The sequence below is a fragment of the Zootoca vivipara genome, chromosome 7 (assembly GCF_965207765.1).
Source record: "Zootoca vivipara chromosome 7, rZooViv2.hap1.1, whole genome shotgun sequence".
NCBI classification, from domain to species: domain Eukaryota; kingdom Metazoa; phylum Chordata; class Lepidosauria; order Squamata; family Lacertidae; genus Zootoca; species Zootoca vivipara.
The window spans coordinates 81074756-81087448 of record NC_142590.1 but is presented as its reverse complement, the minus strand read 5'-3'; the positions used below and the strand labels follow the sequence as shown (position 1 = coordinate 81087448).

General features: G+C 41.8%; 1 protein-coding gene across 1 annotated transcript in view; it reads right to left on the bottom strand.

The window, feature by feature from the left end:
- RTF2 (replication termination factor 2) overlaps positions 1-11072 on the bottom strand; it is a 58573-nt gene extending 47501 nt beyond the window's left edge. Inside the window, exons 1-5 of the mRNA XM_035124364.3 lie at positions 10955-11072; positions 9536-9630; positions 9338-9431; positions 7589-7728; positions 6321-6399 (exon numbers count right to left, since the gene is read on the bottom strand). Of these exons, the coding sequence (XP_034980255.1) occupies positions 6321-6399; positions 7589-7728; positions 9338-9431; positions 9536-9630; positions 10955-11023 (477 nt within the window). The 5' untranslated portion in view covers positions 11024-11072. The remainder of the gene's footprint in view (positions 1-6320; positions 6400-7588; positions 7729-9337; positions 9432-9535; positions 9631-10954) is intronic.
- Positions 11073-12693: the final 1621 nt, after the last annotated feature.

Genomic DNA, 12693 nt, shown 5'->3' with positions numbered 1-12693 from the left:
ATGGCGGTACAGTAAGTTACAAAAGGAACTATGAGATAATCATTATCTAGCAGGAGACCTCAGTCTATCAGGCGGCCTTGAGGAATGTCTCTTTTCTCAGCCTCCTTGCTATACTCTTTCCACCCCCAGCCCACATTCATCTGCAACGTGGGAATAATGTCAGTCTCCTTTACCAAGCTGTAGGAAAGACTGCTGCAACAAAAGTCCCCTCGTGAGCGTGAGCGGTAACAAGCCTCAGTTAGCACCTCAGTTTTAAAAGCCTTCACATTCCAGTGCTGGGAGAGGAACAAAGTCAATTGCCAATGAATCAGCCCAAGTCTACATAAAATTCAAGTTCCACAGAGCATCCTCAGTGACCAACCAACTGCTAAACCTTGGGTGGTTTGCACCATGGTTGAAAGGTGAACATGCATGATGTTGGTGTATGGGTGGGGCTGTGCTGCTGGGAACTAAGCAACCGTTTGGCCTAGCGTAGGAGTGATGCACCAGCACACTGCTTGGTCATAGTTAAGCTTAAACTTAACTGGTTTAAAGTGAGGTGCAAACCAGACATTTCTTTAAAAAATACTTGTCAGTTTTAAGAATTCTGGAACACTGGTGCGTTAACAGGAATCAAACCTATGTAACTCTGAAAGTCCCAATTCAGAGAAAACTTACATATATCTAGTCCATTTTATATCTCACATTTCTTACAAGTAGCTCAAGATGTTTAGATTTTCCCTCCTCCTCATGTTATGTTTGTAACAACTTTGGGGAAGTAGGCAAGAGGTGGACCATTTTGACTGGTGAGATACTGCTCTTGCAAATTTAATAAATAAAACTGATGGCCACCTGTCATGTTTGATCTAGTTGAGATTCCTGCATTGCAGGTGGTTGGACTTGATGACTCTTGGGGTCCCTTCCAGCTCTACAGTTTTATGATCCTATGATATTGTTTATATGATTTTTGTGAGCCACCATAGGAGGCATTGTAAACAGAGTCAGCAGGAAAATGTTTTCAAACTCACACTGTGACTTTGTGTCATGTGCATTAAGGAATTTTGGGAGGAATCTTCCCACACACAAAAATTTACCAGAAAATCCAGGAACCATTTTGATTGTTCTGCATTTGATAAGATCTTGAAGAGATGAATCAACACATCTGCTGGCCCTTGGATGTCGGGCACCAGATCAATCAATCAATCAGACTTTATTTGACCGTCAGTCAGAGATAGGGCACCAGATCTTGACTTTCCGGGAAACGGCGTAGTCTTCAGATGAACTGACATCAAAATGCACACTGGTGTCCGATAAGAGAGACTGATTCCATCACAGACTGAGACTGAGAAGCTTTGGCAGACCTTCCCTTCCTACTTAGCGCAACTACTCTTTCCCCTACGCAAAACCTAAGATAAAAGGAAGTACTAATGTTTCCAGAGGGTTTTAAGTTGTTGTTGGTCACACTGGAAGAGAGTCAAGTTTTAAACTCTTTGTATGGGACACAGCTCATGTGCATGAGTCATTGGGCAAAGCTAACTTTGTTGACCCCACAGTCCTTGCTCATTTGAAAATATGCCTATCAGGGTTTAATGTACAGGGGAAAGATGAGAAGAAATCTTTGGCATCTTTAACCCCACATATGTGCATGCCTAGCTTCTATCCTGCAAACAAAACCATAAAATACACAAGTGGGATCTGCATGAAAATGGTGTAGTGCAGGGGTAGTCAACCTTTTCATATCTACCACCCACTAATGCATGTTTCTTGATGGTAAAATTTCCTTACCACCCCTTACTGCTTGATGGAAGAATTCACCTTGTACCGCAGAAACCCCTACCGCCCACCTAGAATCCTGAAACGCCCATTAGTGGTTGGTAGGTTGACAACCCCTGGTGTAGTGCACTACATTCCCGTTCAGGATGCTAGCCAGCCAGCCATGCCTTCTTTTGAGATACTTCATTCCATCCACACATTTGTTGTTTAGTCGTTTAGTCGTGTCCGATTCCTTGTGACCCCATGGACCATAGCATGCCAGACACTCCTGTCTTCCACTGCCTCCCGCAGTTTGGTCAAACTCATGTTCATCGACACATACATCCATATTTTCCATTCCCCCAACAATAAGTCAGTATTCCATGACTACTGAGTATGCTCAGTTCTAACGGGGATGTGTTTCCTCTGCTTAGGGATCTTTCCCCACCAACACTACTTTGTACTTCTGCAAACCTTGGGATCCCCTTGAACCTGCTGAACCTCTTGGACACAGATGGTGCCATTTGGGTTACATAAAGATCAGCATTTTAAGAAAGAGTTAACTATTAGTACAGTATATAGGATGTGAATAAATCTAGTTAATCTGAATTTCCCCTGAATTCCAAAATGGGTAAGGACCAGGTGCGACTTGTAGACATTGAACTTATTTGCAGAGGACAGTAGGCAGAGGTAGAAGAAGGCAAGGCTTGTTTTCAGAATTTATATCTCATCTTATCATTATGAACACTATAAAACCATTATCCATGAAACAATAAAAATGCAGCAGAAAACAGCAGAAAAAGCAGACTAACAGTAAAACAAGTGATAAAAAATTATGCTCAAGAGGGAGGACAAAGTAATTAAGTGCCATAAAAACTCAAAGGGAAAAGATAGTGTTTGCCTGGCGCCTAAAAGGTACTAACCATGGCACCAAGCGAACAAATCTTGGAAGAAAGCCTCACATTTTAGCCACAAAAGCTGTTAGCTGTCCACCTAGCTTGAGAAGGAGGGTGGGCTCCAGAGAAAAGCCAGTGAGAGATTTTTATCTACTGCTGGGTAACAGTGGGCAGGTAGGTTTGAAAGGCTGGACTTGCGGGGTGAATACATTAAACACACACATTTGCCATTTTTGGAAACTTTTTCAGGCACAATTTACATTATTTTATCATCAGTCATGGGGCTCAGATATATAGCTGTGTTAAATATGACTCTTGCAAATTTAGTTTTCATTTAAAACAAACACTGATCAGGATTCGCAGTAGAAAGCTGAACTTCTACGAGTTATAAGATAATCACTGCACAAAGATTTATTGTTACGGGCAACATGCCCATTGCTATATAATACAACTATTGATGTTCCAACAGTCTTTGAAGCTCATAATTCCTTTTCCATATCACTTAATAGTCAAGTGGGCCCCAACAGAAAGTGGCACAGCAAACTTGTTTAGGCCTATTTTAATGTTATATGGCTGCCATGAACAAGGAAGAGAACCAGCACAACTGGAACAGAAAGCTCTGAAAGGAATCAATACATCAATAGATCCGTTTCTATTGACTTTTCAACGTAGCAAGCCAAGAAAGCATCATTCTAACAAAGTCCACAGTATTCCTGTGGTAGGACTGGATGAGTCACTGCTGGCTTCATTTTGACATGCATAACAATGACTTTTTCACATTACTTTACAAAATCACAAAGTTGCAAGGAACAAAAGGTCATTAAATTGAACCTATGACTGCCATAAAACAAACACAACAGACCTCACCCTAGACCCACCTTCTCACTGACTGATCAAATAAGCTAGGGAAGTGGTTCCCAGTTAGGGGTCCACTGACCCCTGGGGATTTGCGGAACCCACCCAGGGGTTCCGCGGCACCACCCCCTGCCAGGGACTCACTTAACTTGTTAATTGCACAGTGAAAGCCACAATGATGATCCCCAGTACCCAGCCTCTGCTGTGACCAGGGCCTGCTTGCTGGCAGGGAGAAAAACTTGTGAAAGAGTTGCTGGATTGCAAGTGAACTAGGACTGGGCAAAAACCTCTGACACAGTTTATTAGGGCTCTTGCAATTGGAGGAGCAAGGGGGCAGTGAGGGGGGTGGAGAGAGAGAGAGCAAATGACTTGCTCCACAGGGCAGGTTCACATGTTTATAATTTTAAAAAAGGTAAGTGATCTCTTCCCCTTGCTCTCTATTTTTTAACTGAAAAGAACTTCTAATTGCTTTCAATGACTATCAAGTTTAGAGGACTCTCCCACTGCTTGTACTGTAGTAGGGTTTTCAGTGAATCTTGCTTTTGAGTTTGGGATTCATGTCTCATCCTGAAAGACCAACAGGGGAAATAGCTAAGCAAATTGCCACTATGATTAGCACAACAGCTCACCCTTTGATGATTTAGTTTATTGCTAGGGCACTGTCTGGAAACAGGCAATTTGTGATAGTATCACAAATTTTATGGCCTGTTTTTTAGTATACCTAAAAATCCTTTGCTGATTAGGGGCCACCCCACATTTTCTTCAAAAAATTGCTTTGCGCAGATAACTACCGGGTACAATAGAGTTATCAAAAATTTCAAACGCAGGGGGTACATGGCCTGGCTTTTGAAAAATAGGGGGTACTCAGTAATAAGCTAATTGGGAACCACTGAGCTAGGGACACCCTAGCACAGCAGTACCCGAGTGCAGCCGCCAGGGGCTAAATAGCTTATACAGGCATTTAAGCTATGAAAGCACCTGCACACTGTTTACTGTTGTCATTATAAAAAGAGTCTAGTTACAAAATGGTGCCCATCACACATGTTATGTAGCTGGCCAGCACTTAGTACATTTCTCCACTGGAGAAACTCGAAATGTGTCAACAGAGTACATAGCTCTACAAGGCTTGGGAAAGTGAGCCGTGCCACAAACCACACGCATGGGCAAAACTCTCTAAGGACCACTAGCCAATCTTCTGCCCTGGGGAAAATTCATTCCAACTTGAAACATACTTATCTCATTTCGACTTTAGTCGTGAGTAAGTCAGAGACTGCTGCTTTATGCAAAGTGAAATCACCATGCAGGTCTCTCTGATTTGTTTTCTTTACTTAATGGCCTGCAGCTGAATTCCTATTTAAAAATATATACTCAACCATAGATGCATTTATGAAGAATATCTTACCCTGAAACTAGTGATTTGTGCATTTTTGCTACCACAACCTCTGTTGAAAGACTACTCTTAATCTCACTACAGCTTCTTCAACTTTCAGTTTACTTTGAATCCTTTACTCACATTATCACAGGGATTACCACTACAGTACATCTGTTTATAAAAGAAAATTCTGACTTAAACCACGGTAGGCGGCATAGTGGAGAATAGACACACATGAAAAGGAAAAAGTGGAGAAAGGAAACACATGGAAAGCCTGCAGAAAATAAAAGAAAAACGTGTTCCACAGCAACCAACTAAATCAGTGTTCCTCAAGCTGTGGGTAGTGAGGGTTCCTTAGGAGTTCCTTAGGAGAGTGTGGAATATTTGTAAAGAACTGCACATGTCTTATTAGTAATCAGCCCTTGAACAATAAGAGCTTAGGGTTGCCAGTGACGTTGGCCACTGGGAGTAACTGAAAGGAAGGAGTGGGGGCCACATGTTATCTTAGGCTAGAGAGAAGATGCAACGTGTGTATAGGAGATGGTCAAAATGGGCTCCAAGGGCCACAGGATTCAACTGGCAACAGCAGTAGTATGGAAACCACATACCATAGGAAACTGCCAACAATACAACTAGTTTTAGGGAATTCAAGGACCTTTGGAATGAAGGAGGAAGCAAGTTCACAAATAGTCCTTCTTAAAGAATGGCCTATTTAGATTCCTGCATTGGAGGCAGTTGGACCAGATGACCCTCAGGGCCCCTTCTAACTCTACAATTCTTATGATAAACATAATCCTAAGAGACAAAAAGAAAGACCAATTCTTAGCTCTGAGGAGACGGAGAAAATGAGATGTTATTCTGGTGCACAGTAAAAGGATACCCACTTGAATGACTTCCACCAGTCTACTGAAAACAGAAGCCCAAAGTCCCCCTGGATTAAACAAATTGTGTCCTCTCTTTGAATGCACATGGACGAGAAAACCAATAGCTGCAATCTAGATTCTAGTTATGCATGTTTATAACACTGCTTAAGTCAGCATTGGGGAAGTATCTGGTTGTGGGACTGATTAAGCCCACCAGGCCTTCTCAATTAGTCCACCAGGTCATTTAGGCAAAATCATACCCATCTGTCAGCTGCCTGATGTCATATGACATCAGGGGAAGCACAGGTATAGCTATGGTTTCAAACAGTGCTAAATTCAATGTTTCTTTGCAGCTGCAGGTTGTATTCTGCACTGTTTTAATGTACCGTAACACATTACCCTGTTGCAGTGCTTTCAGCAGGGATCAGATACACTCCCTACCCACCTGCCAAAGTGGCCCCCAGAGAGCAGGGCACTTCTAGATCTGGCCCTCTGGACAATCCAGTTCCACAAACCTTGCTTAATTCAAAGTAATTTTGGGCTGGGATGCAGCACAAACACATACAAGAAAGGGGGGAGGGGAGAGAAAGGTACAAAGCTTACCTTGTGGCAAACTTCAGTTTTAATTTCTTTGAGAGCGCGTTCAGAGAAGACACAACCACAGTTGCGTAGAAAGCAAAACCTTGGGCAAAGCAGAGAGAAAATGATGTTCAGAGGTTAAATACAAAGGCAACTATGAAGCTCCAGACAGCTCTAACTAAGACTGCAACCCTATGCACACTTAACTGGGAGTAATTTCTGAGTAAGCATGTATAGATTTGCTGTAAGCAATGGGGTGTAAGCTAATTGTGGCTAACTTGTATTAATTGTTTTAATGGGACCCAGGCTGCAGTCATATGCACACTTAGTCTTATCATACTCAGTGGAACATAGAATTTCGAGCGTATATAGGATGAGCTGCACATTCGAACTAAATTTAGCTGGATCAAGGCCAGAATTTATAAGCAAAATTTTTCAAGTAATACAAGAATGCAAAAGAAGGATAATAATAATAATCCATTTGTTACTGCCATTTGTCCCCAGCACACAATGTGTCCCAAAACACCCCCATGTGGTTAACACAGGAAGTGCATATTATGCTACAAAATCCTCATTCGTTACTGTAGTAACAACTACAGTGGTGCCTCGCAAGACAAAATTAATTCGTTCCGCAAGTCGCTTCGTCTTGCGATAATTTCATCTTATGAAGCGCAGTTTGCCGCAGCAAAAAAAAAACAACGCAAAAAACTTTGCCTTGCGAGTCACCAAAAACATCGCAAAACGCTTTCGTCTTGCAGGTTTTTCGTTGCGCGAGGCATTCATCTTGCGAGGTACCACTGTATCCCATTTCAGTAAGCAAACAATAAAAGCCAAGCAGTTGCTGTCACACTACATTAGTTTTACAGATACTCAGATTTCATAGGCTTTTCCATATTCTTCAATGACATTAACGCTGATAAAACTTACAATATGCAGGCCTTTAGACTCTTCCCTTGATACTCAAATAAGGTTTGATTTTTCTCATAGCAAACAAATTAATGTGTCTAGATTTTGATCATTAATCCTGAAGGCTTATGTATGCTCATTAGGAATTCCTAATGAGCACTGGGAGAGAGATACCTCTGAGTAAGCTTGCACAATATTAGGGTACATGTGACATATCCGCACATCATGCTCCTGTTCAGAGCCCCACAGGACAGCAGCACACTGTGATTCCACTCCCACTTTCCTAAGCAGCATGCCCCATTTAATTCAGTGGAATTTAGTTTCTTTGAAAACTTGCTTAACCATCTAAGAATTTTTCTCCATCACACAGGATATTAAATACTTACCGATGTCTTCCGTTCATTTCCAACCCAACTACAGGGCAAATGAAACGTGCACTCTGGATGTCATCATATTTATCCCCTTTTGTATTCCCCTTGTCACCAGTCCAAGCAGGATTGTCTGAGAGATTTAACTCTATGACGTTCTGAAAGGAAATAAAAGTCTCTTACACAAGTTTTTAAATGGAAGCAAGTTGAAATGACCTCCTGAAATAATGCAGTTCTTCCCTTTATCATTCTATATTAATAAAACCATTTGCAAAACATTCAAGGTTAAATTCCTACTCCTGAATGAAGGTTTCTTTTTTTAAAAAAAAGCAATTGAAATTAATTGCTTTTCTAATCATAGATCTACTCAACTAATACAAGCCTGGTTAATTTCTAAAATAGCAACTCACCTGATAGAGACAACAAGACACAGCAAGCAATTTTTAAAATGTTGGTGCTTAGGCACTGCATAAGGTAAAGGGACCCCTGACCATTAGGTTCAGTCATGACCGACTCTGGGGTTGCGGCGCTCATCTCACCTTATTGGCCGAGGGAGCCGGCGTACAGCTTCCAGGTCATGTGGCCAACATGAGAGCAGCACATGGAAACGCCGTTTACCTTCCCACTGGAGGTAAAACCTATTTATTTCCTTGCCATTTGACGTGCTTTCGAATTGCTAGGTTGGCAGGAGCTGGGACTGAGCAACGGGAGCTCACCCTGTCACGGGGATTTGAACCGCAAGCCTTAGGCTCTGTGGTTTAACCCACAGTGCCACCCGTGTCCCCTAGGCACTGCATACCGAGCTTTAATTGCCATTATTCTGTTATTACTTTTTAACAATTTAATAGAACTACGTTAAGCATCAGAGACACCACAAAAGTGGGGCTCTCTCGCTTGCTCTGCCCAAATATATTTTAATGTAAGAGAAAAGAAAAAGCAAAGAAGGGACTACAGGAGAAAACAAGGAGGCCAAGTCATGGGGTAATGCAGAAAGAATGAGACTGAGAGTTGTTCTTAAACAACAGTAAAAACTAGGAATCCATAATTCCATTTGTCACAGCAAGATCCCAATCCCCTTATGGTGAATATCATGAGCCTTAGGTCTTCCTCATCTCCCAGGAGCAGTACTATGCTTCTGAGTTGCTTGGAGGGGCTCTGAAGCATAGTACAACTTGCAGTGAACTCCAAGCAAGGGGCAGGGGGCACTTCAGAAGCATAATGCAAGGTTGGGGACAAGCGCCATAACATGGGAAGGGGCAGGGTTCTGTGACCAGTATTTATCAAGGCTAGGCAAAATTTGTTGATGCCTCACGAGATCCAAAAAGTTTTGAATATAATTTTAAGAAAGAAGAGGGAATTGCCTTGATAGACAAGGTCATTTTGAGTGCAAGGAATATGACAGAAGCAAGAGCAGACCAATAGTCAGCGTACAAAAAAGGCATGAGAAGATGCAGCATATAAAGCAGGCATAGGCAAACTATGGCTATCCCTAACAGGACCAGTTTTAAGGGATGATGGGAATTGTAGTCCCAAACATCTGAAGGGCTAGAGTTTGCCTATGCCTGATATAAAGATTACACTATGATTTTTTTTAAAAAAACTAGAAGCCTGCTAGAGAAAGTAGGAGCTTCAATGTTTCATTAAAATCAATAGGATTTGTATTAAGGAATTACTGTATACAAAATAAACTTTCTCTGAATTATGCTTAATAGTTGTAGGCTCTGATATCTAGAAACGTTCAGACAGATCACAAGCATGTGAATTTACCTTAATACTCTTGATGTGAGATGCTGCTTCGACAAGGACTTTATCGGAAGATTTATCCAGCAAAAATTCAATGATTGCATCTTTGTTATATAGTCTGTAATAGAAAATATACTGTAAAAGTGAGTAAATTTCATGATTGCAATTTATTCAGAAATTAATATTGTTTCACTGAAAAGGAGTTTAAAAATGTAATCCTACCTGCCAAGTTCACAAGCGACTATAGGCCTGCTCAACTTTTCTTGACTCAGAGTGCAGTAGTACCACTGGGCCACCAATTCTGCATTTTTGTCAACCTGAGGAATACATAAAATTATTAACATTTTTTGAAAGAAATTATTAAAGGAAAAAACTTTACAAACATCTTCCATTATGCTTTCCCCTTCTATGTGAAACCTACTTTTCCTGAAACACTAGTTTGAAATGAGTTGAAAGAGCGTTGATGATCAGAGCTTTCTGGGGTTTTTTGACCCAACATAAGCAACTGGAGAAATGCTTTGGGGCAATTTCATTTTAAAAAGAAAAGAAAAAGAAAACCCTCTGGGAATGGAAGAAAATCACCCCCAAATTATTTTCTTTGTTTTGTCCAAGGTTGCTACGACAAAACAATTTCTGAATCTTGTCTTTTAAGATTGTGTGTCAAACATTTTCTCACCAGCAGTCTGCAGAGCAGTCAGAAAGCTCTCATGACACAGCCCAGCCTCAAGGAAGGAAACAACCCCGAGAGAACACAACCACCAGACAAAAGGGTAGAGAAGAAAAAAGTGTGCCCCCCCCCAATTTCTTAAATGCTGACAGGGCCCTTTTCACTCAGTTCTGCCCCCATTTTACCTTCTATGATAATGTTCTATAATTCATGTTCATGAGCAGGTTAACATCACACAACCCACGTATGATCCTTCATGATGAGCTGCATGAAGATCAGCAGCACCATACTTAACATGCGGTTGCAGTGAAGTAATATGTTAAGTCAGGGGTGTCCAGCTCCCAAGAGACTGCAATCTACTCCCACTATAAAAATACTGGCAGTGATCTACCCATTGGATTGACCAAAGTTGTTGAGATTTTTTTTGGGGGGGGGGGAGAATAATATAAGTTGTTGAGCTTCTTCTGGGGAGGCTTCAGCAAAGTTGTTTAGCTTCGCGATCAACCTGTTGGACATCCCTGTGTTAAGTCATGTTGAATGTGTCAGCTTCTTTTTTGTGTGTTTTCAATTGTTTTTGAAAGATAGAAGGGAGGGCTGCTGCAAGTGCGAACCCTCCAGAACAGACCGCATCTGTTATTGAGATGTGCAATAGGAGAGTAACCAGGACAGGGAAAGCGGAATGGTAAAACAAGGAGGGGTCTGACGGGAAGCACCAGTGCTTATCAGCCGTTCAGAAAGAGGGATCACTCCTGCAAAAGGCGTTATGTTTTGTCCACCCACTCTCTTCCGTTGTGGCAATGGTTTCCCAAAAGCTTAGCTACCTCACGGCAGCTTCTGAGGCTGGGACTACCCCGCCGTCTCCGAAAACCGTATTTCCCTTGGCCTCCCAAGGCCTCAGCGCGTCCTCCGGCCCACCCTTCCTCGCAGCTTCTTCTACCCCACAGGACCAGAACCAAGGCCTTTCCTGCCCTCACCTTCTCGATCTTGCGGGGCCCTTTCACCAGCTCGTGCCTCTTTGGGATCGTTCCCCCGTCGCAACCCATTTCTCTCTCCCTCGGCGGCTACTCCGCCGCCCCACTTCCGGGTTCCTCCAAAACAAAGGAGCTTCCGGCCGACGTAGGCCGTCTATTTCCGGCGCAGAACGGGAAATGGGAGGGCGAGGGGCGATGACGTAGACGGCCGGCGTTGCTAAGGGACCCTGGCAACCAGCAATACGCTTCCCGTAATGCTTTCGGTGATTCGCTGCGGCTGTTTTATTTGGTGCAGCCGAAGCCGTTGCGAAAAAGATAAAAACACGTGAAGCAGAATACAATAAAACGCATTACACATTTAAAATAGTCGTTGTGAAAACCAGACATTCTGTCAAAGAGTTTTTGCTCCCTTGGAGGATTTAACTTGCCATTCCCACAAACATTTATCCTGGCCATTGCAAATTTAAAGTACTGTAAGAGCCTGGCCCCAAAGCGTGTTTGCATCGCAGTAAAGCTGCAGTGCAGTCCTAGGCACACTTCCTTGAGAAATTGTACCAAACTAACTGGGATTCACTTTGGAGTAAGCAGCGCATAGGGTCTGGATGTAGTGCTGCTGCTGTTGGGTGCAAAGCATCACTAAGAGCATCAACATGACTTCTTTCTGAGTAAACAAGACTGGACTGAAAGACTGAAGTTTTTATGCTTGCTTACATCCCCCAACCCTTACATCACTCAATTAAAAAAGAAATAAATAACCAGTAAATATTTCCATACTGTTTTTCAATCATGTTTCCTTTTTTTATATATATAATTATTTATTAAGTTTTTTAAATAAACACATTTAAGACATTATACAAAACAAACAAACAAACAAACATTCAAAATACATACATCACTCTTTTTACCAATCTTATTATTCTTAACCAAAAACATGCTCCGCCGAGCTTGACTTCCCTCCCTCCCTTCAAAAGGTTTTCTAATCAATTCTTATCTCGCAGTTCCTTTGTATCTAATCTTTAGAGTCAATTCGTAGGATTTATTTCACGCCTGCAAGTGTCTTCAAACCTTTACAGTTCATTTCCATATAATCCACAAATTTACTCCAATCCCTTAGAAACCTTGTCTCCCTCTGGTTTCGGATCCTGCTAGTCAGTCTCGCTAGTTCTGCATATTCAATCATCTTTGTCTGCCAGTCTCCAATTGTCGGTAAGTCCTGGGTCTTCCATTTTTGGGCTAATAATGTCCTCACCGCGGTTGTCGCATACAAAAAAAGGGTACTGTCCTCCCTAGTTATCTCTTGGCCTATCAGTCCTAACAGAAAGGCCTCTGGTCTTTTGGGAAAGGTATACTTAAATATCTTTTTCAGTTCATTATATATCATTTCCCAATATCCTTTAACCTTTTCACATTTCCACCACATATGATAAAAGTCCCCTTCCTTTTCATTGCATTTCCAGCACATTCTGTTACTCATTCTATACATTTTTGCTAATTTCACTGGAGTTAAATGCCATCTATACATCACCTTCCAAACATTCTCTTTCAAAGCAGTACATGCTGTAAATTTTATTGTTTGGTTCCATAATTTCAACCACGCATCATATTCAATATTATACCCAAAATCCTTAGCCCATTTTATCATTACCTCTTTCGTCAACTCATCTTTAGTATACCACTCTACCAGCAAATTATACATTTTGGACAACAATTTTATTCTGCCCCCTAGCAACTCTGTTTGAAAT